This window comes from Schistocerca americana, chromosome 2, assembly GCF_021461395.2.
Source record: "Schistocerca americana isolate TAMUIC-IGC-003095 chromosome 2, iqSchAmer2.1, whole genome shotgun sequence".
Lineage (NCBI taxonomy): Eukaryota > Metazoa > Arthropoda > Insecta > Orthoptera > Acrididae > Schistocerca > Schistocerca americana.
In genome coordinates this window covers 325,995,642-326,022,133 of record NC_060120.1, presented here as the reverse complement: position 1 = coordinate 326,022,133, position 26,492 = coordinate 325,995,642, and the positions used below count along the sequence as shown (strand labels likewise).

The 26,492-nt window shown below is 40.3% G+C and overlaps 1 protein-coding gene across 1 annotated transcript in view; it reads right to left on the bottom strand.

Moving 5' to 3' along the window:
• The window catches only part of LOC124593759 (zinc finger protein 345-like), a 192,070-nt gene that overhangs the window by 152,387 nt on the left and 13,191 nt on the right, over positions 1 to 26,492 (bottom strand). Inside the window, exon 2 of the mRNA XM_047132110.1 lies at positions 13,408 to 13,578. Coding sequence (XP_046988066.1) covers positions 13,408 to 13,502 — 95 coding nt within the window. The 5' untranslated portion in view covers positions 13,503 to 13,578. The remainder of the gene's footprint in view (positions 1 to 13,407; positions 13,579 to 26,492) is intronic.

Genomic DNA, 26,492 nt, shown 5'->3' with positions numbered 1-26,492 from the left:
AGTTTCAGGGAGAGCATAAGGGAACAATGGACAGAAATGGGGGAAAGAAATACAGTAGAAGAAGAATGCTCTGAGGGATGAAGTAGTGAAGGCAGCAGAGGATCAACTAGGTAAAAAGACGAGGGCTAGTAGAAATCCTTGGGTAACAGAAGAAATACTGAATTTAATTGATGAAAGGAGAAAATATAAAAATGCAGTAAATGAAGCAGGCAAAAAGGAATACAAACATCTCAAACATGAGATTGACATGAAGTGCAAAATGGCTAAGCAGGGATGGCTAGAGGACAAATGTACGAACGTAGAGGCTTGTATCACTAGGGTAAGATAGATACTGCCTACAGGAAAATTAAAGAGACCTTTGGAGAAAAGAGAGCCACTTTTATGAATATCAAGAGCTCACATGGAAACCCAGTTCTAAGCAAAGAAGGGAAAGCAGAAAGGTGGAAGGAGTATATAGAGGGTCTATACAAGGGCGATGTACTAGAGGACAATATTATGGAAATGGAAGAGGATGTAGATGAAGATGAAATGGGAGATACTATACTGCGTGAAGAGTCTGATAGCGCACTGAAAGACCTGAGTCAAAACAAGGCCCCAGGAGTAGACAACAATCCATCAGAACTACTGACGGCCTCGGGAGAGCCAGTCCTGACAAAAATCTACCATCTGGTGAGCAAGATGTATGACACAGGTGAAATACCCTCAGACTTCAAGAAGAATATAATAATTCCAATCCCAAAGAAAGCAGGTGCTGACAGATGTGAAGATTACCGAACTATCAGTTTAATAAATCATGGATGCAAAATACTAACACGAATTCTTTACGGATGAATGCAAAAATTGTTAGAAGCCGACCTCGGGGAAGATCAGTTTGGATTCCGTAGAAATATTGGAACACGTGAGACAATACTGACCCTATGACTTATCTTAGAAGCTAGATTAAGGAAAGGCAAACCTACGTTTCTAGCATTTGTAGACTTAGAGAAAGCTTTTGACAATGTTGACTGGAATACTCTCTTTCACATTCTGAAGGTGGCAGGGGTAAAATACAGGGAGTGAAGGCTATTTACAATTTGTACAGAAACCAGATGGCAGTTATAAGAGTCGAGGGACATGAAAGGGAAGCAGTAGTTGCGAAGGGAGTGAGACAGGGTTGTAGCCTATCACCGATGTTTTTCAATCTGTATATTGAGCAAGCAATAAAGGAAACAAAAGTAAAGTTCGGAGTAGGTATTAAAATCCATGGAGAAGAAATAAAAATGTTGAGGTTTGCCGATGACATTGTAATTCTGTCAGAGACAGCAAAGGACTTGGAAGAGAAGTTGAACGGAATGGACAGTGTCTTGAAAGGAGAGTATAAGATGAACATCAACAAAAGCAAAATGAGGATAATGGAATGTAGTCGAATTAAGTTGGGCGATGCTGGGGGGATTAGATTAGGAAATGAGACACTTAAAGTAGTAAAGGAGTTTTGCTATTTGAGGAGCAAAAAAACTGACGGTGGTCGAAGTAGAGAGGATATAAAATGTAGACTGGCAATAGCAAGGAAAGCGTTTCTGAAGAAGAAAAATTTGTTATCATTGAGTATAGATTTAAATGTCAGGAAGTCATTTCTGAAAGTATTTTTATGGAAGTATGATGTATGGAAGTGAAACGTGGACGATAAATAGTTTAGACAAGAAGAGACTAGAAGCTTTCGAAATGTGGTGCTACAGAAGAATGCTGAAGATTAGATGGGTAGATCACACAACTAATGAGGAGGTATTGAATAGAATTGGGGAGAAGAGGAGCTTGTGGCACAACTTGACTAGAAGAAGGGGTCGGTTGGTAGGACATGTTCTGAGACATCAAGGGGTCGCCAATTTAGTATTGGAGGGCAGCGTGGAGGGTAAAAATCGTAGAGGGAGACCAAGAGATGAATACACTAAGCAGATTCAGAAGGATGTAGGCTAGTAGGTACTGGGAGATGAAGAAGCTTGCACAGGATAGAGTAGCATGGAGAGCTGCATCAAACCAGTCTCAGGACTGAAGACCACAAGAACAACAACAACAACAACAACAACAACAACAAACTGAAACTACTCCAAAAGCGTAGAGAAGTAATCTACCCACGTAAGAAAAATGGACTGGAAATGTTGGGGAGGCTATTATCAATTATCATGTGTGTTAACTGAAGAATGAGCAATGTTTGTGGAGGAGGAACTGACCTTTCGCAGAAGAATGCCACAATGCTCATACAGGATTACTTACAATCAATTTCCCTACTAGTAGTGCAAGGCGGTGAGCAGAGATTTACGTAGATTATCTTCGTACGTTTAGTTTTATTAGTAACTAGTATCTGTATTCCATTTAGTGTCAACACAAATTGTGGGAAATAAACACTTCCCAAATGTTTCTACACACAACACACTTTGTGGAAAAGAAACACATTCCAGCTGTCTCTGCGCACTATATCATCAGCGATTTATGAGGATTGCTGTGGAAGGGTCGGTATGATTGTGAAATAGTGTGTAGTGACATAGTGGTGTGGAGAGGGAGGACTCACTTGCTCCCTCTTCGTTTTTCAGACACACGAATGCGGGAAGTAAATGACTTTGTTCTGTTGACATGGCTTCCCTCACACTTCTACCCTCCACCCCTGCTCCCACCTGCTGCCACCAATCACATCCCGAGAACACAATGTATCCCTCAATATGGCTGTACCTTACTTAAATGTGGTACACTCATTTACATTTGCTCTTAATCAATGTCATTTAACATAAAATATTAATTTTATAGTATTAAACTATTTTTCATATCTTTAAATTTTGTGTTGGAAAACATTTTCGCTAGAAGTCGAGGTTTTTGAGTTATTCAAGAAAAGTATAACAATGCCCCCCACCCCAAAACACACACACACACACACACACACACACACACACAGTCACACACTCTTCACAGGTGGGAATTTTTAGTATGTTGTTCACAACACTCTCCCCCACCACTGGACAAATCTTTGCGACTATATGAATTCTTTTACTCTATTCACCATTTTTCATCTTCGTTGACTGGGCTATTGAGGGAAGTGGCACCAAAATAACTATTCATGTTGGTGTGCAGAATGTATGAGACTGGCAATATACCATCAGACATTCAGAAAACATCATCCACACAATTCTGAAGACGGAAAGAACCGCCAAGTGCAAGAAGTATCCCACAATCAGTTTAACAGCTCATGCCTCCAAGTTGCTGACAAGAGTAATATACAGATTAATGGGAAAGAAAATTGAAGAGCTGTTAGATGACAATTAGTTTGGCTTTAGGAATGGTAAAGGCTCCACAGATGCAATTCTGATGTTGTGGTTCATATCAGCAGCAAGGTTGAGGAAAAATCAAAACATGCTCATAGGAGTCTTTGACTTTGAAAAATCACTCAACAATGTAAAATGGTGCAAGATGTATGACATTCTGAGAAAAATAGGTGTAAGCCATTGGGAAAGATGGGTAATATACAACAGATTATCCTTCTTTGGAGATTAGGCAGGGTGACAACCACCAGATTCTGAGTTAATTGCTTCATTATTTCTACTTCATTTTTTATGAGGTAATTTCTTTCTCTTTGCCTATCCTGTTGTCTTTCAACCACAGATATCACTTATTACCCTACCTTACAGTTGGTTACCTTGCAAGAGATAATTAAGAAAACAGGAATAACAATGAAGTTTTCTTATCCTCAGGAAGATAAAGCAATATATTCAGTTGTTATGGGAGAACACAATAAACTAACAAAATCCTTTTTAAGAGGGCGAATATTTATTAGGAGTATTAAAATGAAGTATTCATGCACACACAGGATAAATGCAAATAGATATTTGTTTGTGAAGTTGGTTGATAAATATTTTTCATATATTTTGTATATGAGAAATTTCTATATATACACACATATTGTTTCTTTTGTTCAAGAAACAGCTGGTTTTATTACATCTTTAATGGGGATGGCGCGGTACACGAATAAGTAATATACACAATTATGTATTGAAGTACTTATGACCTGTGAATAGGTAGTGTAAATATGTGCATACCTATTCCACTCACCCCCAAGATAGTATTGGGATGTGACATTGATGTTTCAAAGACAGACAACTATGACTGAATGATGAGTAACTTGAGACTATCCCATCTCTACCGACACCTCCGAGAAAACAAGGCCAACCAACAGGGGTTGCTACGTCGCCGTGACGTCACGACAAGCGGCCCAATATGGCGATAGTATATTGCTGTGAGTGGATTGCTTTTGAGTGTCGAGCTGTGAGTTGCTGAAGCTGTTGTTATTTTGATACATCTCTTTCACCACCGCAAAGTATTTGTCCATTACACTATGGCGAATAAGTGCTGTCTACCGAGCTGTACTGGCAACTACCGGACTGGGAAAAAGATATCTGTGTTCAGATTTCCAAAGGACGCTGAACTGAGGAAGGAGTGGACACATGCTATTCGACAGCTGAACTTCACTCCCTCTGAACATCTAGTGGTAATTAGTAATAAGTTACATTATTAAAAAAAAACCGAAGTTAATTTCATAAGAATAAATTACAACTACAAAGACTCCACCGTTTACTTTCATTGAAAGTATTGTTTAAACGATTTTTATTGTTCTGATTTAGAATGTTTCAGTATGTATTAACTGTAAAGTGTGTAAGTTAACATAAAACTATAGATAACAATGTAAGCAGTATATTTGATTTAGGACAGCAGTTACAAATGCTAGTCAGGCTACCAAATGCCCTGGCCCTAAGGTTTTTCATTTGATGAGTAGCATTTTTGCATTACTAACAACAAAACATTTTAAGGTAGTTTAAGTACTTATCTCACATTGTGTCAAAGATGTGTGGCATATTTTTACTAATGTGAAATCTTTACATCTTAAGTACAATTAACTAATTTCGAAATTATTATGGAACAATTTTCTTTTCCAGAATGAGATTTTCACTCTGCAGCAGAGTGTGCGCTGATATGAAACTTCCTGGCAGATTAAAACTGTGTACCCGACCGAGACTCGAACTCGGGACCTTTGCCTTTCGCGGGCAAGTGCTCTACCATCTGAGCTACCGAAGCACGACTCACGCCCGGCCCTCACAGCTTCACTTCTGCCAGTATCTCGTCTCCTACCTTCCAAACTTTACAGAAGCTCTTCTGCGAACCTTGCAGAACCAGCACTCCTTTCCAGGTTTGACAAGAACACTTCAGTCAGAGTGACCTGATTCTTCAAAGTACAGCGGTTGACTGGAAAACAGGGAGAACTTTGACATTGCCTCTAGAAAAACCAAGACTGAAAGAAAATGCAGTGTCATGTTTCCTGCCAAACTGTCCCCGTTATTTAAGCTCAAGACAAGATGTTCAACGAGAGCCCCCACGTCAAAGAAGACAACGGCTAGAAGCAGATACCTTAAGTAAAGCTATATCTGAAAGTATAGAAACAGCTTCAGCACAAAGGGAAAATGACAGTTTTCAAGATTATAGTGAATTTTTGAAAAAAAGTGAGAATGTTACATTAAATCAACAGTGGAGTAAAGTTGTGAAAGAAGACTGTATATTGTTCCTCTACCTCAACTTTGAGAAAACTCCACATGATATTGTGTATTTAACAGTTTGTAGAAATCTCAGTGTTAAATTGTATGTAAATGATGTTGAGTTTGTTGCCAGCACACTTCCAGAGAAAGTTTGCAGTGTAACTGAAGTAGAAAATGTGATTAAGCTGTGTACAGACTATGTTAGTGGCAGGGAAATTGATTTACACATGTCAGTTATTCACTCCCTTGTTGAAGCATTACCAGTGAAAGAAGGTAAGCCGGCCGATGTGGCCGAGCGATTCTAGGTGCTTCAGTCTGGAACCACGCGACCGCTACGGTCGCAGGTTCAAGTCCTGCCTCGGGCATGGATGTGTGTGATGTCCTTGGGTTAGTTAGGTTTAAGTAGTTCTAAGTTCTACGGTACTGATGACCTCAGCTGTTAAGTCCCATAGTGCTCAGAGCCATTTGAATTTTGAAAGAAGGTAAGAGGAAGGTTGTTTCATTCTTGAGGTCTCAATGTGCATTATGTCTTCAATCAAAGGCACACCATAAATTTGATCCAGAGGTTTTGATTCTTTGTTCTGTGTTGTTTACAATTTCTCCACATGCTTACAAGTTTTTGCAATCATCTGGTTTTGTAATTCTACCACGTCCTAACACATTAAGAAAGCTTAGTTGTAATATAAATGTGAACCCAAGTAATGCAAATTTTTAAGTCATTTGAAAGATGAAGTTTCATGTTTGGAACCATGTGAAATGTTTGTTACCTTTATGCTAGATGAGATCCACATCAAACCATATGTAGATTATAAAGGGGGGAATATTACTGGAATGACTTCGGATACTGCTGAAATAGCAACCAGTGCACATGTATTCATGATTTCAAAACTGTTGTACACGTATTGCCTGTGAAAAAACTGAATGCAGAGAGCTTGTTTAATGTAGTAAGAACTTTAGTAGTAGGTATAGAAGCAGCTGGCTTTCAGGTTGTTTCACTTGTTACAGATAATAATGCCTGAACAAATATATTTCAAGGACGACGCAGTACATGAAAGTCACAGATCAAGTAAACAGAGTAAGACGTGTGTACACTTTCACAGTCAAATCATCATTGAGTCCGAGTCTAGCGGTGGCTGGCTGGCTGGCTGGCTGGCCGCTTAGGTGGCGCTGCTGCTGCATGGCTGGCAGACAGTGCCGCATGTAGAGGACGCACGTAACTGCACGGCGGCACTTTGAAAGATCGGCGAGTCACAACACTTTTCCCCCCTTTGAAGTTTTTGCACAGGTCTTGATGGAGCTGGCCTGTAGATTGCTAACGTCCGTCCATAGGTGTTGTTTGACTGGCCGTAAAGTCTCAAGGAGGAGGCTTCCTGTACGGATGGAAGTGTCCCCGATGATAACGGGTCGAGATGACAGGAGACGTAGGGGTCGAATCTGCTGGGGCCACGTGCACCAATCTGCCCGTTGCAGCAAGTCCAGTTGTTATAACAGGAGACATGGGCGATGTGTCCGCGTCCGTAGGAGAAGGAGGTGAGTAGAGTTACTCCGACAGACGATGGTCATCTTGGATCATGCATAGGCACGTCTCCTGGTGGCATCAGTTTTTGTGCTGGCACCGATATGATGGTGAGAGGACTGTGTTATGAGTAATGAGACATTCCAGGATCCCGAGTGTCAGGTAGAGCTGAAGGTGGTGTAGCAGCATCCGGAACAGGTGTTGCCGGCACACAAGGCAGAAGCTGGTCCGAATGACGCACTGCAACACCCGTGTCCGTCTGGATTTCATACAAGCATTGGCCACGGTGTCGTAAGATGCGGCCAGGACTCCATTTTGGCCGCCTGCCATATCCCCGTACCCATACAAGGTCGCCGGCGGTGAACCGGCCAAGCAAAGGCACCCGCAGCCGTGAGGTGGAAGGCCGCAGAAGATGAAGTGGCGTGCGGGGCTGTCGGCCATGTAAGAGCTCAGCCGGGCTGTGGTCGCCCATGGGGGTGAAACGGTAAGAAGCCAGAAATTGGAGAAGCGCATCATCAGCAGTAGAAGAAGTCAGGAGTTTCCTCATCTGAGACTTAAATGTGCGGACCAGTCGTGCAGCCTCGCCGTTTGACTGTGGATGGAACAGAGGGGCCGTGACATGCAAGACGCCGTGACGGGCACAAAAATCAGCAAAATCGGAAGAGGTAAATTGCGGACCATTATCAGTAACAAGAGTAGGGGGAAGGCCTTCCAAAGAGAAAATGCAAGCTAGAGCATTGGTGGTTGCCGCAGTGGTAGGCGACGTGCAACGGACAATGAAAGGAAAGTTAGAGTAGGCGTCAATAACGAGAAGCCAATAAGTACCTAAAGAAGGTCCCACGAAGTCAGCATGAATACGCTCCCAGGGCTTCTCAAGGCGAAGGCCACGGTGACAAAGATGACTTCACGGCAGCGGCCTGTGACGCACAAGGGCCGCAGTCAGCGACCATGTGTGCGATTTCAAAGTCAATGTCGGGCCAGTACACATGACGGTGCGCCAGAGATTTTGTGCGAGAGACACCCCAGTGCCATTGGTGAAGGAGGCGCAAGACCGAAGCACGCAAAGACGCAGGTAACACAACACGTGGCAAAACATTTTCGGTGGAAAGGAGGATAACACCATCCCTAGCCATGAGGCGGTAACGCAAAGCGTAGTAGTTCCGTGACGGATCAGAAGTCTTAGCGGACAGACGATCTGGCCAACACTTCTGAATACAACGTAAAACCCGGGAGAGGGTAGGGTCAGAACCAGCAGCAGCCGCCAGCCGGTCCCCAGTGATGAAGAACCCGTCCACAACCCACTGCTCGGCAACATCCAGTTGGAAACACAAAAGTTCGTCCCTATCGAATGCCAGATCAGGACCCATGGGAAGGCGAGACAGTGCATCAGCATTCACATTTTGAGCTGTCGGCCGGAAATGAATCTCATAATTGAAACGATACAAGTTAACAGCCCAACGCTGGAGGCAGTGTGCAGCCTTGTCGGGAAGTGACATTGATGGATGAAACAAGGAAACAAGTGGTTTGTGATCCGTAACAAGATGAGATATGGATCCATATAAAAAAAACACCAAACTTATGAAGAGCATAAATAATGGCCAAAGCTTCTTTTTCAATTTGAGAATACTTTTGTTGGGCATCCATGAGCGTTTTGGAGGCATAAGCAATGGGTTCTTCAGAAACGTGAGAAAAACAGTGCGCAAGGACTGCACCGACCCCATATTGAGAGGCGTCCGCGGCAAGAACAAGATGTTGGCCAGGTCGATAAGTAGCCAGGCACGGGGCCTGTTTCAGCATAGTCTTCAATTTCTGGAAAGCCGCATTGCATGACGCGGGCCAGTGAAAAGGCGATGCAACGGCTGAGCCACCGAAGCAGTAGACGGTAAAAACTTGTGATAGTATGCTATTTTCCCCAAGAGGGCCTGCAGTTCCTTAACAGATGTAAGGCGAGGAAGGGCACTGATCGCAGCGACAGTTTCCTGAAGCGGACAAATACCATCCCGAGAGAGTTGAAACCCCAAGTATGTGATAGATGCCTGAAAAAATTTTGATTTCTGAAGATTACACTTAAGACCAGCAGTCTGTAAGACATGAAAAAGTGTGCGGAGATTTTGAAGATGTTCGTCAGTGGTGGAGCCAGTGACAACAATGTCGTCCATGTAATTTATGCACCCAGGGACAGTGAGCAATAATTGTTCCAACTATCACTCAAAGAGAGCCGGGGCACTGGCAACCCCTAATGGCAATCGTTGGTATTGATAGACGCCGAAAGGCAAGTTAAGGACCAGAAACTGCCGGGAAGCAGTGTCGAGAGGAAGTTGATGATAAGCTTCTGGCTGGTCAATTTTAGAAAAATACTGGCCTCCAGCAAGTTTAGTAAACAATTCTTCAGGTCGAGGCATAGGGTAAGTGTCGATAAGGCACTGGGCATTTCCAGCGGCTTTGAAATCGCCGCAGAGATGAATATCACCATTTGGTTTAGCAACGACGATGACAGGAGAGGACCACTCACTGTAAGTGACATAAGCAAGACCCCTGAAGCAGTGAGACGATCCAGCTCCCGTTTGACCTGATCACGAAGGGCCACAGGAATGGGCCGAGCCCGAAAAAACTTAGGTCGAGCAGTGGGTTTGAGCGTGATGTGAGCTTCAAAGATGTTTGCACGGCCTAACCCAGGAGAAAAAAGGGACGAAAATGTCATCGACAAGGAATCTAAGTGAGCATAAGGAATAGCATCAGAGACAATATTGACAGAGGCATCTATGGAGAACCCAAAAACGCGAAAGGCATTGAAACCAAAAAGATTCTCCGCGTTACTATGGTCGACCACAAATATGGGAACAGTGCGAATGACAGATTTGTAAGATACCTCAGCATCAAACTGTCCCAAGAGAGAAATCTTCTGTTTATTGTAATTCCGTAATTGCCTAGTGACAGGTGACAGGATTGGAGAACCCAACTGAAGATACGTCTGAGAATTGATGATAGTGGCAGCAGAGCCAGTATCCACCTGCATGTGAACATCTCGACCAAGTGAGGAATAACTTCCCTGAAAGGGAAGAAGTACAATTGACAGACAACACAGAATCAGAATCAGCGTCATGTTCGCGAACATCATGTATGCAGTCGGATTTGCCAACTGAAGGGCATGTTGCCTAACTTCTGTGTCGTGCGCCAACCGGATAATAGCATCCTGTACCATGGAATCGGCGTAGGATTCTTTGTGAACTTGAGTAACAAATTGACACTTTCGACTGAGGCCGTGAAGCTCAGCAGCCCAAGCATGTAGGATTGATTCGGTTGTTTTTGACAACGATAAAAGGCAACACAAGAGGCCACCACATGCGTGTGCTTTTGAAAATAGACGGACAGAAGTGAGCACATTTCCGCAAAGGACAAAGACGCAGGATCTTCCAAAGGAGCCAATTGCGACAAGAACCGATACATTTGAGGTGAAATCCATGAAAGGAACAGAGACTTACATCTTTGGTCATCCGCGACATGAAATGCCAAGTAGTGCTGTCGAAGAGGTTTTTCGTAATCAGACCAGACTTCCGCTGTCTCGTCGTAAGGAGGAAAAGGAGGTAGAGATGATGACAAGAGATGCCCCGCATTGGATGTCGCGACGAAATCACGAATCGCATTTGTGAGAAGCGTATGCTGTTCTATGAGACCTTGTAATAGTTGCTCTAAAGTAGCCATGGAAACATGTGGGTCAACGATGAAAAAGAAAAATTCACTACCTCGTTGCCAACTTCAAGTTGAACAAATATATTTCAAGGACGACGCAATACATGAAAGTCACAGATCAAGTAAACAGAGTAAGATGTGTGTACACTTTCACAGTCAAATCATCACTGAGTCCAAGTCTAGCGGCCGCTGGCTGGCTGGCTGGCTGCTTAGGTGGCGCTGCTGCTGCATGGCTGGCAGCCAGCGCCGCATGTAGAGGACACACGTAACTGCGCGACGGCGCTTTGAAAGATCAGCGAGTCACAACAATGCCATTAACAGAAAATGTGTTACATACTTTGCAAATCCACCACAAGCCAGTTTTTTATACCCATCTCCTACAGATGGTAAAAGACCAATGTTTTTTCTGCATGACACTGTCCATATTTTTAAGTGCATAAGGAACAACTGGATAAATCTGAAGAACCACAGGCAAACATTTTGTTATCCAGATTTTCATAATTCTGATATTGTTAGGTATGCATCTTTTGCTGCAGTTAGAGAACTACATGACTTAGAAAGCCAAAAATTGTTAAAATATGGTTATGGGTTGTCTGTGAAAGCCCTGTGGCCTTCATCTTTAGAAAGGCAAAATGTTAAGCTGATGACTCAAATATTCAGTGATTATGTAGAAAGTAGCATGGTTGAGTTGGGGCCAGTTCATAATGTAGAAAACTGGGAAGGTACTGCTAAATTTATAAATCTTATTAGGACTTGGTGGGGGATTGTCACTGTTAAAGCACCTCTGAAGGGACTTCACCATAAGGAAGAAATGCGGAAGCCTCTGACCAATAAAGCAGGAGACATACGTTACAGTTTTCTTGATAAATTTCTTACTTGGTTAGATAAATGGAAAAGTTTAGAGTCTGAAATATGTCTGCTTGTGTCTGTATGTGTGGATGGATATGTGCGTGTGTGCGAGTGTATACCTGTCCTTTTTTCCCCCTAAGGTAAGTCTTTCCGCTCCCGGGATTGGAATGACTCCTTACCCTCTCCCTTAAAACCCACTTCCTTTCGTCTTCCCCTCTCCTTCCCTCTTTCCTGATGAGGCAACAGTTTGTTGCGAAAGCTTGAATTTTGTGTGTGTGTTTGTGTTTGTTTGTGTGTCTATCGACCTGCCAGCGCTTTTGTTCGGTAAGTCACCTCATCTTTGTTTTTATATATAATTTTTCCCACGTGGAATGTTTCCTTCCATTATATTGATGCTATAATTAGTTATGTAAGTTAATCTACAAGACACCTTTTATCTTAGTATGGGGATCTGCAGTGGTAAATGTTGTTATTTAAGGTAGCAATGTGTGACACTTCATTCTGCTATTCCAATGAAAGATGTTCATGGAGAAATTTGAAGAGGAGGAGATTAGGATTTAACGTCCAATTGACAATGAGGTCATTAAAAACGGAGCACAAGATCGGATTAGGGAAGGATGGGGAAGGAAATCAGCTGTGCCATTTCAAAGGAACCATCCCAGCATTTTCCTGAAGAGATTTAGGGAAATCACGGAAAATCTAAATCAGGGTGGGTGAACGTGGATTGCAATTATCATCCTCCTGAATGAGAGTCCAATGTGCTAACAATTGCGCCACCTCGCCTGAGGAGAATTTTCATTTTAGTCAGTTGTACAGAAAGAAATGCCTACTGTGCACACATTTCTTCTTGAATTCAAGTGCAGATATTAAAGGAGAAATGTAAACACGATCCATTAACAAGACGCAACATCGAGCAAGTCTGTTTACTTGCACCGGAGAAGTCATTTACACTTTGCCATCGCAGCTTGGTGATGCTGTGAACTACAGAGAAGAAGAGCTCTGGACAACAATGTTCTCCCCCAGAGAAAAGGAGCTTGTTATAAATTCTGTTATTCGCTTACTTATGCCTTCTCAATCTGTCACTTACAGAGCTGTCATGAGTTATCTTGAGATTGTAAATAAGAGCTCTTTAAATGACATTATAAAAGTTTAGAAGAAACATTAAAATACAGAAGTAGTATTGAAAATGTGGTATATGATTTCAGAGCTAGTTGACAGAGAATATGGACTCCCTTATAGCACTTTACAGGCTGCAGTTGGAACAAAGTCCGTAGAATAATTGGTGGCATTGCATGGCAGGATCACAGCATCATGAACCGATGAAGAAGCATCCGTAAGAAGATATTCAAGGTAGATGAAATCTACTACTGTCAAGGAGACAGATCACTTCATGGAGTAGACACCCTCATTAAAGAGTGAGTGAGACGGTACCATTCCAAGAGTAAAGCACTCCAGATACTGTACGAGGCTGCAATAAAGATATAATCACAATAATAATAATAATAATAATAATAATTTTCTTCTGCCAACCCAGGATCAGGCCTTATGGCCTTTTTGGGCCTCACTCTCTCTCTTCCTTGGTCTTCCCACACTCCTCTTTCCAATAGGATTGTATTCCACTGCTTGTTGAGGGGTTCCCTGAGGTGACATACTGAATACATGCTCTTCCCAATCCTGCTTTCGTCGGAATGCTTTCTCAGTTAATGGCTGTAACCCCACTCCAGTTCTTTCCTTATTAAAATAATAATAATAATAATAATAATAATAATAAAGTGGCTGTAAGTTACAATATCAAGAACATACCTCTTTCCTGAGCTGACAAGTAATTCTATGTCTTCACAGTCATCACCAAAGATCTGGGCTACAGTAGCATCATGTGATGACACCACAGCAGACATGTTTTCTATGTTTGTTTTACATGCAATTGTAACAAACAACGGGAAATATTCAACTGTGTTTCACGATCATCTGCAACTGAAAGAAATATTACATTGTGAATTGTCATTTCAAATAAATCAAAAGACAAGCTGTAAGTATTGTCACTAAATACAACAACAATGTGTTTTGTGTGCTAAAATGCAATGAAACTAGCTGAAACGGATTTCATAGTCTCACGGAAATATTGTACATGAATTGAAAACTAACTGAAATCAGAACAACTGGGGAAAAAGCCTCCTGAGAAGTGAGAAATTGAAGACCAGATCTCAACTAATAGTGCCATCAATTCATTCTCTCTCTCATCACGTCATAATATTTTCCTTTTATGTTAAATCACAATGACTCAAACCTTACTTTCAGCTGAGTGATCTGTTGTAAATGACTCAATAAGCTGATCTTCATGTCAAAGGCAAACAAAGACCTATCATTTCACTGGGCAAGCTTTTAGGTTTCAAAAACTACCTTCCAGATCTTTAACAAGAAAATCAATGGCCATGAAAGTTATAATATTCAGTATTTTCAAATTTCGCTCTCTCCTCTATCAGCTCTATAATTTTGAAATTGATATACTGATCCCTTTTTTGGACTTTTTATATAAAACAGATACTGCCGTCACTATAATACATAAGAATAAGTACCAGGTCCCTATTTTTCAGTTAAAAGAATTGGCTTTTTGAGTTAACGATATCTTTTTAATGAAAAGGTGTACACAGGTGGTAAAATATGGACAAATCAGCCAGAAGCATCTATACAACCCTGAATACGACCCTCTCGATGACATAGTGAAAAGGTTGTTGCTAACAATAGTAAAAGTTTGTTTCACATGCTGATTATATTCTGGAATTTTACCTCTTAATGTTGTAAAAGTTCTTAATACTATTAATGATCACGAGTGAGCAACATTCTTAACAAATGGAAGATCAGCATCTACATCCTAGGCCTACCAACGACACATTAACTTGACGAGCACATGTTCAGGTTGACAAGGAAATGGTAAGGAAATTGGGTGTAGACCTGTTATCAAGGAACAATCCTGTTATATACTTGAAATGATTCATAGAAACCATGGAAAACCTAAATCTTGATGACTGATAGGGTCTGAATCCTCTCCTCCTGAATTCAAGACTGGCGTCTTAACAATTGTGCCACCTTCTTACATAAGTTTTTAACAGTACCACAAAAATAGATGTAGAACATTATTAGCAATAAGTTAATATCACAACGATGGATTTTTTCCTTGAGTCTTGAAGCCTGGTAAGAGTTAAATTAAATTTTCCACATATCATCATCATCAGTTTTCTGCTATCTTAGCTGGTCATTCGCCTCTCCATTTTCTGCGATCCATTGCTTCCTTCATAAGGCTGCTGAATGTTGTACTGTCCATCACGTCATCCAGTATCTGAAATCTCTTCCTTCCTCGCTTCCTTTTCCCTTCTACATAACCTTGTAAAACTGTTTTTATCAGTCCATCATTCTTTCTTAAAATATGCCCAATCCAATTTCTTTTTTTTTTCTTTTTATTACATCTAGTAACTGTCTTTTCTCTCCCACTCTTCTCAGTACCTCTTCATTTTTTACTCTGTCCATCCAACTTATTCTTTCCGTCCTCCGCCATATCCACATCTCAATAGCCTACAGCTTTGCTCTGTCTTTCTTCCTCAAAGTCCATGTTTCAGTGCCATACAGACGAACACTCCATACCATAGATTTTATGAGTCTCTTCCTGGGTTCTCTGTCCAGACTGCTGCAGAAAATTCTCCTTTTCTTATAAAATGCCTCTTTTGCCATTGCTATCCTCGTTTTAATTTCTGTGGTGCACTTCCAGTCGGTGTATATCCTGCTTTCAAGATACTTAAAATTTTGCACCTGTTCCAATTTCTTCATGCAGCATAATTTTTATTTCTCTATTTCCTTCTAGTGCCAATACTTTTGTTTTCTTTGTGTTAATTTTCATTCCATATTTTTTTTCCGTTAGCTTCAATGGTGTCCACCATATCCTGTAATCCTTTTTCTCCTGTGGCTAGAAGGAGCATGTCATCAGCAAACCTCAAACACCCTACTCTTCTTCCTCCAATTTCTACTCCTTTGTCATCTAATGAGCATTGGTCAATCATATTTTCTAAGTAGAGGTTGAAAAGGGTAGGTGACAAGACAGCATCCTTGCCTTACTCCTTTTCCTAGTCCGATCCAGTTTGTACTTTCTCCTCTCACTTTAACTGAGGCTTTTTGATTAAGATATAATGAGTTTATAAGTCTTCTGCTTTTCCAGTCCACTCTCTTTTCCCTCATTATAGTCGCCAGCTTGTCTCATTCTGGAACACTGTCAAATGCTTTTTCTAGATCGATGAAGCACATAAATAGGTCTCTTTCTTTTTCAATAAACCTTTCTCCCAAGATTCGTAGGAGCCCTATTGCATCTCTGGTGCCTGTATTTCATCTAAAGCCAAACTGCTCCTTGCCAATATTATCCTCCATTACTTTTTCAAGTCTATTATTAATTATTCTTAAAATGACTTTGGCTGCATGTGAAATGAGGCTGACTGTCCTGTGCTCACCGCATTTCTTAGTTCCTTGCTTTTTCGGTAATGGAATCATTACTGTTGTCAGAAAGACCTCAGGCCATTCACCACTGTCATGTATTTTATTACATAGCCTCAATATTTCTCTTATTCCATCTTGGTTCAAGCATTTTAATATTTCTCCCGGTATCGTATCTGTACTTACCGCTTTGCCATTTTTCATTGCAGCTATGGCAGACTTTACATCTTCCATTATGATGGTTGGTCCTTTCTCATCATCACTTACACTGTTGGGTAATTCAAGTTCCAGAGTTTCTGGTTTGCGATCTGTGTCATATAGCTGTTTTAGATATTCTTCCCATCTCTGGAGGACATAATCATGATCTTTTTACACTACCTCTTCGTCTTTACTCAAAATTTCCACAGTAGCACTACCTCCCCTGTTTTGATCCCATGTCATAGTCGCATAGTAAGTTGTATAGTAAGTCGTATCTTCCCTTCGTGTCCAGTTCTTCAATTGCATCACATTCCTCTTTTAGCCATTTTTTCCTAGCTGGCTGTTTCTCTTCACAGTTCATTATTTAACCTTCGGTACATCTTTCTTACATCTTCAGTGTTCTTGTTTTTAAATTTTCTCCTCTCCCCCATCTTATATATCATTTCTTGTGTGACCCATGGTTATTTTGGCCTTTCTCTTTTTACATACCCTATATTTTGCTGTCCTGCTTTAATGATTCCTTCTTTCAGCATATTCCAGTACTAGTTGGCATTATCAGGTGGTTCTTTGTCTTGTAATGTGTTTAGAAACTCCGGAGACAGCATTTCTGTAATTTGTTCTTTGTTGGATCTTATCTTCTCTAGATCCCTCTTCTTCACCATGGTCGCCTTCTTCAGTTTTTTCATTCGTATTTCTATTTCTGCTATAAGTAAGTTTTGGTCACTATTAATATCTACACCTGGTAATGTGAGCACCTTCTTGATTCCATTTCTGTATCTTTCTTCTACCAGTATAAAATCGATTCAGTTTCTGTATTTATCCCCTGGTGATTTCCAAGTGTAGAGCCTCCTCTTGTGGTTCTTGAACCATATGTTTGCCACCATCAGCTGCCTTTCCCTGCAGAAGTCAATTAGCCATTCACCTCTATCATTTCTCTTTCCAAGACCATGACTGCCTACTATGTTTCCCTCTTTCCCTTTTCCCACAATGGCGTTCCAGTCTCCCATTACTATTTTGCAGCATTTTTTATTTTCGTCCATTATTCTCTTTATTACATTGTATGTTTCCTCTACTGTTTGGTCATCATATTCTGAAGTTGGCATATACACCTGAACAATCAGTAAATCTTTTTGTGCTCCTTTCAGCCTTACAGAAATAGCCCAGTCATTTGCATAGTCCATATATTCCACACATTTAGCTAATTCCTTTGTCATAATCATTCCTACTCCATTCCTTCCTTTTACTTCTCCTCCTGGGTAGTACAATACATATTCATCTGACTGTAACTCTCCACATCTACCAATTCTAGTCCCCTAAATGGGCAGTTTATTTAATTTTGGCACATATGTTTGTATGTATGTATGTACACGTATATAACTTTTTCAAAGGTCGCTGTAAATTTATTTTAATATTTGACTCTATCCAGACAATGTCTACCAACAGACTGACCTACAAACAGTTTTGACATGGTACAGAGTCTGTGACAATACTACAAGAAAACAATGAAGATGAAGTGTATTATCTAAATGGTAATTAATTATTAAAATAATTTACAGTAGTTTCCAACAAAGTTACAGAAATAACTGATAGGTAACAGAACATGGTATTAGTTCATTAACGGAAGCTCCCATGACCAAAGGAACACACAAATAGTATGCATTTTTATCATTGCGAGGACATTGTTCTGTGCCCTGTTATTGTCTGACAAAGCACTTATCTTTTTTCATTGCAGAACTCAAATGAATAAGAATACAACCATTTTGTTTGTAGTGAATGAATTTTGCATGTTTTTCATCTGAATTATGTGGATTAAAGCATTCAACATTTTCCAGATGATGCTCTTGTTCTAATGGAGCACATTCAGATTTATCTACATTGCCTCAAGTAATTTTTGTCTTTTGCACAGTCTCACAAAACACAGCTTCATTAGAAGGCCATCTGATCCCAACAATCTGTCATTTCCCCTGTCAGTACGCTCAACTTCTACAGTAAGTACGCACTAGCCTCACATTCTTGTATGCTTCAGTAAGAGGTAATGAGCTGACGAATATAAACCAACCGCGGAGGAAACGTTCTCGGACACATCATACTCCCAGAACTATAGCAGGAAGGAAGGAAGGAAGCTGATACAGCACTGACGGAACTGCAGAACCTTGATTTCTAATGCATGCAACCCGTAACATTACTCATACTCGTCCTACTTCTGATCTCTAATACTCATCTCACTGTGACATACTTTCTTCTGTAGTGGTCAATCCAAGGATTGGTTTGCAACAGCTACAATGGCAGCTTGTCTCCATTCTGTGCATCTTTCAGCTTTTCTCTTCATTTCTTTACAGGTGTTACATCCCACATCTTTCACGATTTGATCCATGTACCTCAGTTGTGGTCTTCCTCTTGGTCTTTTTCCCTCGACATATCCCTCTATGACTGTGTTCAGGAGTCCTTTATGTCTTAATAGATGGCCTGTAAATTGCACTCTTCCTTTAACAATGAAACTCCAGAACCTTCTCTTCTCACCTGCTCTTTCAAGAACCACTTCGTTTGTGACCTTGTCGATCCATTTTATTTTGAGCATGCGTCTATAGCACCACATTTCAAAAGAAGTTAGCTTCTGGTCTTCCTCTGTCCCGAGAGTCCATATTTCACACCCATAGCATGCCACACTCCACACACATCATTTCAAAAATCTTTTCCTGATTTCAAGGCTGATGCTCTTAGATGTTAATATGTTTTTCTTCTTGTTAAAAGCAGCCTTTGCATGAGCTATTCTACTTCTCACTTCTGCCTTGCTCCTTCCATCCCTGGTAATATTACTGCCCAGATAAGTAAATTTATCAACTTGTTCAAGCAGTTCATTGCCTACATGAACTTGGACTTTCACTTGATCTTCTTTGTCGCATGCCATTACTTTTGTTTTTGCTTTATTAATTCTCATATTATATTCTTCGCCCATAACTTTATCCATTCTATTCAGTAGGACTACAAGATCTTCTTCACTTTCAGCCAGGAGAGCTATATCATCGGCATACCTTATCATGTCTATTCGTTGGCCATGAAGTACTACACCTGTCTGTGAATTTTCCCTTACTTTTTTCAGCGCCTCTTCAATGTATACGTTAAAGATAACAGGGGATAGTGCGTAACCTTGTCGGACACCTTTCCGTATCTGCACCTCTTCTTGTTTTGTCCGCCCACGGATAACTGCTGTCTCGTTTTTGTACAGGTTCCATATCATTTTTCTATCTTTATGGTCTATTCCTACTTTTTTGAGTACCTCAAACATCTTATCCCATTTAACATTATCAAAGGCTTTCTATACATCTACGAAAGCTATGTACAGGGCTATTACAAATGATTGAAGCGATTTCATAAATTCACTGTAGCTCCATTCATTGACGTATGGTCACGACACACTACAGATACGTAGAAAAACTCATAAAGTTTTGTTCGGCTGAAGCCGCACTTCAGGTTTCTGCCGCCAGAGCGCTCGAGAGCGCAGTGAGACAAAATGGCGACAGGAACCGAGAAAGCGTATGTCGTGCTTGAAATGCACTGACATCAGTCAGTCATAACAGTGCAACGACACTTCAGGACGAAGTTCAACAAAGATCCACCAACTGTTAACTCCATTCGGCGATGGTATGCACAGTTTAAAGCTTCTGGATGCCTCTGTAAGGGGAAATCAACGAGTCGGCCTGCAGTGAGCGAAGAAACAGTTGAACGCGTGCGGGCAAGTTTCACGCATAGCCCGCGGAAGTCGACGAATAAAGCAAGCATGGAGCTAAACATACCACAGCCGACGGTTTGGAAAATTTTACGGAAAAGGCTAAAGCAGAAGCCTTACCGTTTACAATTGCTACAAGCCCTGACACCTGATGACAAAGTCAAACGCTTTGAATTTTCGGCGCGGTTACAACAGCTCATGAAAGAGGATGCGTTCAGTGCGAAACTTGTTTTCAGTGATGAAGCAACATTTTTTCTTAATGGTGAAGTGAACAGACACAATGTGCGAATCTGGACGGTAGAGAATCCTCACGCATTCGTGCAGCAAATTCGCAATTCACCAAAAGTTAACGTGTTTTGTGCAATCTCACGGTTTAAAGTTCATGGCCCCTTTTTCTTCTGCGAAAGAAACGTTACAGGACACATGTATCTGGACATGCTGGAAAATTGCTCATGCCACAACTGGAGACCGACAGCACCGACTTCATCTTTCAACAGGATGGTGCTCCACCGCACTTCCATCATGATGTTCGGCATTTCTTAAACAGGAGATTGGAAAACCAATGGATCGGTCGTGGTGGAGATCATGATCAGCAATTCATGTCATGGCCTCCACACTCTCCCGACTTAACCCCATGCGATTTCTTTCTGTGGGGTTATGTGAAAGATTCAGTGTTTAAACCTCCTCTACCAAGAAACGTGCCAGAACCGCGAGCTCGCATCGACAAAGCTTTCGATCTCATTGATGGGGACATGCTGCGCCGAGTGTGAGAGGAACTTGATTATCGGCTTGATGTCTGCCGAGTCACTAAAAGGGCACATATCGAACATTTGTGAATGCCTAAAAAAACTTTTTGAGTTTTTGTATGTGTGTGCAAAGCATTGTGAAAATATCTCAAATAATAAAGTTAATGTAGAGCTGTGAAATCGCTTCAATCATTTGTAATAACCCTGTATGTTTTCAGGTTCTTATCTAGTCGTTTCTCTATTATTAGTTTTAGAGCAAATATTGCTTCTCTGATTCCTCTATCTTTCCGGAATCCAAACTGGTCTTCGGAGAGTGCAGCTTCGACTTTTTGTTCTATGCGTTTTAGGATAATTGAGGTCAATATTTTAGAGGCGTGAGTAACTAGGCTGAGCGTCCTATAATTTTCACATCTTGTAGCATTTGCCTTCTTTGGAATGGGGATCAAAATGTTTTTCTCAAAGTCTGTAGGAATTTTACCCTGTTCGTACATGTTGAAAACAAGATTATACAACTCCTGATTTAGTTTTGCTCCTCCAGATTTCAGAAGTTCGGCTGGGATATTGTCTATACCAGGCGATTTGTTGTTTTTCAATTTTTTCAGAGCTAGTTCAAACTCTTCCTTTAATATAGGTTCACCTATGTTGTGTGCATCTACTTCTGCTTCTTCTTCCATGATGTTTTCAGACAGGTCTGGTCCGCTGTACAGTTTTCCTATATATTGTTTCCATCTTTTTGCAACTTCATCATCATCATCCAACATATTGCCATTTTCATCCATCACACCCCTACACTTGTTTCTTCTGTCTCCAAAGGAATGTCTCACACATTTATAGGCCTTGTCGATATTTCCCTTGCTCATGTTGTCCTCAACTGAAATACAGAGATCATCAAGGTATTTTTATCTTGCTTGTTTTGCCTCTCTGTTGATTCTGTTTTTCAGACTCTTGTATTTCTCTTGGTCTTCCTTCTTCACAGAATTTTTTAATTTCCTTCTTTCTTCCATCATATTTAGTAGGTCATTAGTGATCCATTCCTTCCTTTTCTCTGTCCTTTCTTTTCCTATTACTTCATCTGCTGCTTCTAAAATACCAGTTTTTATTTTTTCCCACCTGCTTTGGATGTCATTGCAGCCCTGTGTATTTGTTTTCTTGTCTGTTTCTAGTTGATAGTGCTTCAGTGTATTTTCGTTTTTCAGGTTTGTCAAATCCCATTTACATGTACTTCTTTTTTTAATGTTCTTGAATTTTAGTTCAGTCGTCATCATAACGAGTATGTGGTCACTTCCCACATAACAGCCTGGATATAATCTGCTGTCCTTAACTTGGTTTTTAAATCTTTACTTCACTAATATGAAGTCAATTTGATATCTGCTACTGTCACCAGGCATTTTCCAAGTATATCTTCTTCTTGGATGATGATTAAAGAAGGTATTTGTAATGCAAAGTTTATTTCTTTGGCAGAATTCTACAAGTTTCTCCCCTCTTTCATTTCTTAATCCTAATCCAAAATTCCCTGCCACAGCCTCTTCTTTACCTTCCCCAACAACGGCATTCATATCTCCCATGATGACAAGGTTTTCAGCTCCTTTAATTCTGCCAATTACTTCTTCAAGGTGGTCATACATCATGTCGATTTCATCATCCTCGTGCCTCGTAGTTGGCATGTATACTTGGATTATGATTGTGTCTCTTGGTTTAGTTTCCAATCGGACATAAATTATCCTCTCACTATGTTGAACAAATCCTTTTACTCTTAACCCCATCTCTTTATTGAGGATAATTCCCACTCCTGCAATTCTGGGATTGTCTTGTGCTGTTCCATCCCCTGACCAAAAGTCGCCAGCATTTGGCCATCTCATTTCTGAGACTCCCAGTACATCAATATCCATTCATTTCATTTCCATTTTCAAGTTTTCCAGTTTACCACATTTAAGAAGTGAGTTGACGTTCCATGTTGCTATCCTTCTTACATTAATGCTTTTGTATTTTGGTATCTCTTTAGTTGTCCCCACCCGGAGATCCGAATGGGGGACTATTTTACCTCCGGAGAATTTAACCAAAGAGCTTTCCATCATAAGCTGTTGATACTTGGGATACCCGCCCTGGTCCTTAATGGAGTGGTTTCCAGTTGCCTTCTACATTCTATGCCGTTGGCCACCTTGTGGCTCCTCCGCCTTTAGGAGCAGTTTCCCACCCCAAGGGCAAGAGAGTGCCCTTCCTTCTAGCCGTTCATCCGCCCTCCTAGAAGGCCGTTGGCAATTGATAGAAGGTAATCTCCTTATCCCGGGAGATATTCAGCTCAGTAGAAGTATAGGTTGGAAATGGAAGACCCCTAGCCCTCGAAACCTAATAGCGTCAGGGTCGGAAAAGAACAAGAGTTGGCCGAGGGTGGCCAAATAGGAAAGATAAAAGTGAGGAGCCTGGCATAAGTAAGTGGAAGCAATGCCAGGACTCAGCTCGGGACCCCGTGGTCGCCAGCCATGTACTCACTAGGTGTGAGTCCCTGAAGTGACATACTACTAGAACCGAATTAATGTACCAATACAGGACTTCAGATTACCCTTGTAACATAATGGTTATATGGCATGTGACACCATATGTGAACAGAACAGTGACAATATTTCTTTTGCACCTATATTAGTATTTGGAATGTAGATTGTGGTGACAGACCGATGTGTGGTGAAGCCTGATGTCTTAAGTTAGGTTGTGGAAAGAGTGAAAAGAGCTGTAAAAATTATGGAAGGAACGAACTTTCAAATGACACCTCCAGATTACATAAGGATTTGCTGAAGGTCATGAGATCCTAACACTTGAAGATAAACAGAAAGAAAACTGCCTGTAAAATGTAAGGACAATTAGATAGATAGGTAGTTAGTCAGCTTCATGTGCCACGGATCATTCTGCACAATAGATCGTAATGATATGGAACGAGTCAGTTTACATTCCACTGCAAATTAATTAGTAGATTCTGAACATTTTTTTTCCTTCAAAAAGAGAAAAGATATACAAATGGCGTCATTAGTAAGTCCTACCCAATATCTTTTACACATTACAGTAATAGAAATCCTTCTACAGAATAGAAGAGACTGTCAGGGAGAAACTTTTTCAGTATGTTTTCAAATTTTAATTTGCTGTCTGACAACCATTTTATATGACTAGGAAAGTGAACAAAAATTTTTGTTGCAGCATTGCGGAGTAATGAATGTCATTTTTCCTTCTGGTATAGTAATTATGTACATCGTTGTTATTTTTTAATTGTAGTGCATTATTTACACCAAACTTCATGAGGAAATGAATATACTGTGAAGCAATCGTCAGAATGATCAACTCCTTAAACAGATGTCAGCAAGATGATCATGGGTGAACACCACATAATATTCTTACAGCATGTTTCTGTGGAATGAAGACTCTTTCTTAAAGATGAGTTACCCCAGAACATTATTCCATCTGGCATTATTGAATGTAAATGTGCAAAATATGTCAACTTATTGATTTCTCTCCACTCAAGATTTGCTATGATTATAAGTGCAAGTGTGACTGAACTAAGTTGTTTTAGGAGTTACAAAATGTGCTTTTTCCAATTCCCATTAATACAGGACACACAAGAAATTTGAAGTTTCCACCAAATTTATTATTTTCTTGCCACCTATTACACCAATCACTGGTGCAGTACTCTAGATGTGCTGAACCGAATGTGTTGTCTCTCTTTAAAACTGAGGGCGAGACCATTAGCAGAAAACAAGTCAATGATATTTTTAAGGTCTGACATCTTAAAAAAAAGCATGAAAAGGAATATTACTGATGATGTAATATTTCAGCTCCTACAAAAATGTTGGATCACAACATAAACAGCTACCTTATCACTGGTGTAGTAGTATCCGTTTTTCACTTGGTACCTAGTGAAATTTGTGACTGGACTGAGGATTTTTTGGTAGGGAGGAGGCAGCAGTCTATCCTGGATGGAGACTCCTCATCAGATGTAGGAGTGACTTTGGGTGTGTCCCAGGGAAGATGATTACTGGCCACACTTGTTGTTCATGTTGTATATTAATGACCTTGTGGACAATATTAATAGTAACCTCAAACTTTTTGCAGATAATGCCATTATCTCTAGTGAAGTGTTGTCTGAAAGAAGCTGCATAAATATTCAGTCAGATATTGATAAGATTTCAAAGTGGTGCAGAGATGGCAATTTGCCTTAAAATTTCATAAATGTAAAATTGTGCACTTCACAAAACAAAAAATTGTAGTATCATGTGGCTATAGTATAGGGTGACCAAATTATTTTCAGTGAAAACCGGGACACATTCACTCGGGTGCCAATGGACACCTCATTCCACATGTACCCAGGTTTCTTAATTTTAAATATTAATGTTTTGTTGATACATTTTGTTAACCTGATTATTATAACTAATAAGAGGATACAAAAGATTGATATAATCTAGATTATCTGTATAATTAATGACATTTAATAAACGTATACAGTAATAAAGAAATGTATTACGATTTTACAAAATTTTACAGCCATTCAACTTTTAATCAATTAATATTAACATGAGCTTTAATATTACTGAGCACTTGTAGATGGAATTGACTGTCCTTGGAGAAAAGGGTATTCTTCACTGCCTCCAGCCTTCGTGATCATGTCTTTGTTCTTTGAGACACAGTGATAAAACTCGGCACAATCCATTTTGTAGTTGTACAGGATCTGCAGGATTGCCTCAAGAGAGTCCACCTCCATTCTGTTTCTTTCATCAGTCCACTGGATATTCATGAAAGAAAATATTCTTTCCACATTGGCATTATGGGCTGGGATTGCAAATAAATACCTTGCAATTATTACCAACTCAGAGTAATGCTGAAGACAGTCACAGCTTTTAAAAAAACTCACCCACTTCTCATGACATTCCAATGATGGTTTTTTTTTTTTTTTTTTTTTTTTCATCATTCCACTTGTGAAAACTTTCTTCAACAAAATTTGTCAGTATGCCGAACTGATCAAAGACAATGGAATCATCGATTTCAATCTCTTTACTCTTCAAATAAGCAACTGTCTCTTCAATACTTTCCCATTTTGGCACTATCTTCAGTAACATCCAATCAAACACTGGCGATGAGGGTAAATATGAGGCGCTCCATTTGCTGAGATATTCTACACAAGTGTCATAAAACTTGTTAACTTCTTCTCTAAAACTCCTTTCCATTGCTTCTGATACTTCTGCTCTTTTAAGGACAGATTTAACATTAAAATAAATGAACTGCTGTTCTCTCCTCTTAGTAACAGTTTCCAGAGTATTTTTCAAAACATCATTTACCTCTATTACACTTTTCGTGCTTCCCTCAATTTCCTTTATCGCATGCTGCAAAGTGCTAGGCTGACTGTGACTGAACCATAAGTAGGCTTCACTTAAAGGGTTACTGAAAAACTGAACCAATATTTTGGGGGCTTTGTCTTCATTTAGTAAAAAATCTTTTAACGGTTCAAACAGGCGGATTACTCTTTCAACTGCTGGAAACAGTGATAACCAGCGAGTTTTCGAGTGACACATTACATTCATATATTCAGTTCCCACATTATCACAGAACTCCTTAAGCCTCTTTGTTCTAACAGTATATATGTAAAAGTGTGAGTATACCTTCATCACAGCTTAAACTGTCAGCAGATGTCTGCACGCTATTGCGTAAAACATGTGCAGGACACCCTATGCCTTCAATGTTTTCATGCAATGTTGCCTTTAATT